The 2,923-nt window shown below is 33.9% G+C and overlaps 1 protein-coding gene across 2 annotated transcripts in view; it reads left to right on the top strand.

Moving 5' to 3' along the window:
* The first annotated feature begins 2,689 nt into the window (after nucleotides 1–2,689).
* Nucleotides 2,690–2,923, top strand: part of LOC108449276 (eukaryotic translation initiation factor 3 subunit C-like) — a 4,322-nt gene continuing 4,088 nt past the window's right edge. For both annotated transcript variants that reach the window (XM_017745756.1, XM_017745247.1), the window contains exon 1: nucleotides 2,690–2,843. In XM_017745756.1, the coding sequence (XP_017601245.1) occupies nucleotides 2,748–2,843 (96 nt within the window). In that variant the 5' untranslated portion in view covers nucleotides 2,690–2,747. The remainder of the gene's footprint in view (nucleotides 2,844–2,923) is intronic.

The raw sequence follows: 2,923 nt of genomic DNA, 5'->3' as shown, positions 1-2,923 counted from the left end.
GGGTTTTTTTGGCTTTTTTTACCATTTTTAGGGTTTTTTTAACCATTTTTTAGGCATTTTTTACGATTTTTTTGGAGGCTTTTTTCCCATTTTTTGTTTCAGATTTGGGGTGGTTTTGTAGGATTTTGGGGTTGGGATTTTTGGGGATTTTTCCGGATTTTTTGGGGAATTTTTTCTGGGGTTTTTTTGGCTTTTTTTACCATTTTTAGGGTTTTTTTAACCATTTTTTAGGCATTTTTTACGATTTTTTTGGAGGCTTTTTTCCCATTTTTTGTTTCAGATTTGGGGTGGTTTTGTAGGATTTTGGGGTTGGGATTTTTGGGGATTTTTCCGGATTTTTTGGGGAATTTTTTCCGTTTTTTTTGCTGATTTTTACCATTTTTTGGTACTTTTTACCCTTTTTTAGGCATTTTTTAGGGTTTTTTTGGAATTTTTTCCCATTTCTGTTTCGTTTTTGGGGTTGGAATTTTTGGGGATTTTTCCAGATTTTTGGGGGAATTTTCCCAGGTTTTTTGGAATTTTTTAGCACTCTTTGGAATTTTTTACCCTTTTTTAGGCATTTTTTATGATTTTTTGGAAATTTTTTCCCATTTTTGTCTCAATTTTGGGGTCGTTTATCCAAATTTTGGGGTTGGAATTTTGTTAAGCATTTTTTGGCATTTTTCCAGGTTTTTTGGGAGTTTTTTTACCATTTTTCTGGATTTTTTTACCACTTTTTAGACATTTTTTACGATTTTTGGGGTTTTTTTCCCCATTTTCATTTCATTTTTGGGGTTCTTTTCTTTTTAGGTGTTTTTTATGATTTTTGGGAATTTTTTCCCATTTCTGTTTCATTTTTGGGGTTGTTTATCTGGATTTTGATGTCAACATTTTTTAGGAGATTTTTGGGAATTTTCCGGATTTTTTGGAGAATTTTTTCCGTTTTTTTTGCTGATTTTTACCATTTGTGAGATTTTTTTACCCTTTTTTAGGCATTTTTTACGATTTTTGGGGAATTTTTTCCCATTTCTGTTTCATTTTTGGGGTGGTTTTGCCGGATTTTGGGGTTGGAATTTCTTGGGATTTTTCCAGATTTTTTGGGGAATTTTTTTCCTTTTTTTTGGTTGTTTTTTTACCCTTTTAAAATATTTTTTACCCTTTTTTAGGCATTTTTTACGACTTTTGGGGAGTTTTTTCCCATTTCTGTTTCAATTTTGGGGTTGTTTATCTGGATTTTGATGTTAAAATTTTTTAGGAGATTTTTGGGATTTTTCCAGTTTTTTTGGTGAATTTTTTCTGGGGTTTTTTGTGATTTTTTTTTTGTATTTTCTACATTTTTTTAGGCATTTTTTAGGGTCTTTTTAGAACTTTTTCCCATTTCTGTTTCATTTTTGGGGTTGTTTATCCAGATTTCAGGATTGGGATTTTTTAAGCATTTTTTAGGATTTTTATAGATTTTTGGGAATTTTGTCTGGGATTTTTTGGCTTTTTTTACCATTTTGGGGATCTTTTAACCTTTTTTAGGCATTTTTTAGGAGTTTTTTTGATTTTTTTTCCCATTTTTGTTCCATTTTTGGGGTTCTTTTTCAGGATTTTGGGAGATTTTTTGGGTGGGGTTTTTTAGGATTTTTCCCAATTTTTGGGGATTTTTCCACTTTTTTTGGGGGATTTATTTTCAGATTTTTAAACCATTTTTTTAGAATTTTTTTTCATTTTTCTGGGGAATTTTTTTTTTCAGATTTTTTGGGATTTTGGGGGGATTTTTTAGGGCGATTTTTCAGATTTTGGGGGAATTTTTGGGTGGGATTTTTTTCCATTTTTTCCCCTTTTTTGGGAGGAATTTTTCAGATTTTTGGAGCCGATTTTTTAGCATTTTTCCCCAATTTTGGGAGTTTTTTGGGGGGAATTTTTCAGGTTTTTGGGGAGTTTTTGGGCGGGATTTTTTTACCATTTTTCCTCATTTTTGGGAACTTTTTGCAAGTAATTTTTCAGATTTTTGGGGAATTTTTTGGGTTGGATTTTTTACCATTTTTCCCCATTTTTGGTGATTTTTGGGGGGATCTTTTAGAATTTTTGGGCTGGATTTTTTTGCCATTTTTGGGAATTTTTCGTAAGGAATTTTTCAGGTCTTTTGGGAATTTTTGGGCTGGATTTTTTTACCATTTTCCCCCATTTTTGGGGGGATTTTTTGGATGGAATTTTTTTACCATTTTCCTCCGTTTTTGGGGGGATTTTTTGGGTGGGATTTTTTTACCATTTTCCCCATTTTTGGGGGGATTTTTGGGTGGGATTTTTTTACCATTTTCCCCATTTTTGGGGGAATTTTTTGGATGGGATTTTTTTACCATTTTCCCCATTTTTGGGGATTTTTTGGGCGAGATTATTTTATCGTTTCCCCCCGTTTTTGGTGAATTTTTGGGCGGGACTTTTTTTACCATTTTCTCCGGTTTTGGGGGATTTTTTGGGTGGGATTTTTTTACCATTTTCCCCCTTTTTGGGGGGATTTTTTGGGTGGGATTTTTTTACCATTTCCCCATTTTTACTTAACAGAGCTTTTAACTGATGATCACTGTTCTTTACCATTCTATTCTTCTGCCCATCCTTTAATGAAGAGAAGCGCTATTGTGATTTTAATAAGACTGAGGAATGTTCTTATGTTTTGAACACTGCCTAGCGCTATTATGTTCTATGGCAAAAAAAGATGCGATTTTGGCTCATTTTGGGTGGTTTTTTGGCAGCTTTGGGAGGACAAGGAAGGGAAGAAGAAAATGAACAAAAACAACGCCAAAGCTCTGAGCTCTTTGAGGCAAAAACTGCGGAAATACAACCGCGACTACGAGGGGCAGATCGCGGCCTACCGGCAGGTGAGGAAGGGGTTAAAAATTGGGGTGAAACGGGGGGAAAACGGGCAAAAAATGGGGCGGGAAATGGGCAAAAATTGGGG

Source organism: Corvus brachyrhynchos, unplaced genomic scaffold (genome assembly GCF_000691975.1).
Source record: "Corvus brachyrhynchos isolate BGI_N302 unplaced genomic scaffold, ASM69197v1 scaffold1710, whole genome shotgun sequence".
Classification (NCBI taxonomy): Eukaryota; Metazoa; Chordata; class Aves; order Passeriformes; family Corvidae; genus Corvus; species Corvus brachyrhynchos.
Note: the sequence above shows the minus strand (reverse complement) of the source record. Positions and strands in the feature narration are given on the sequence as shown.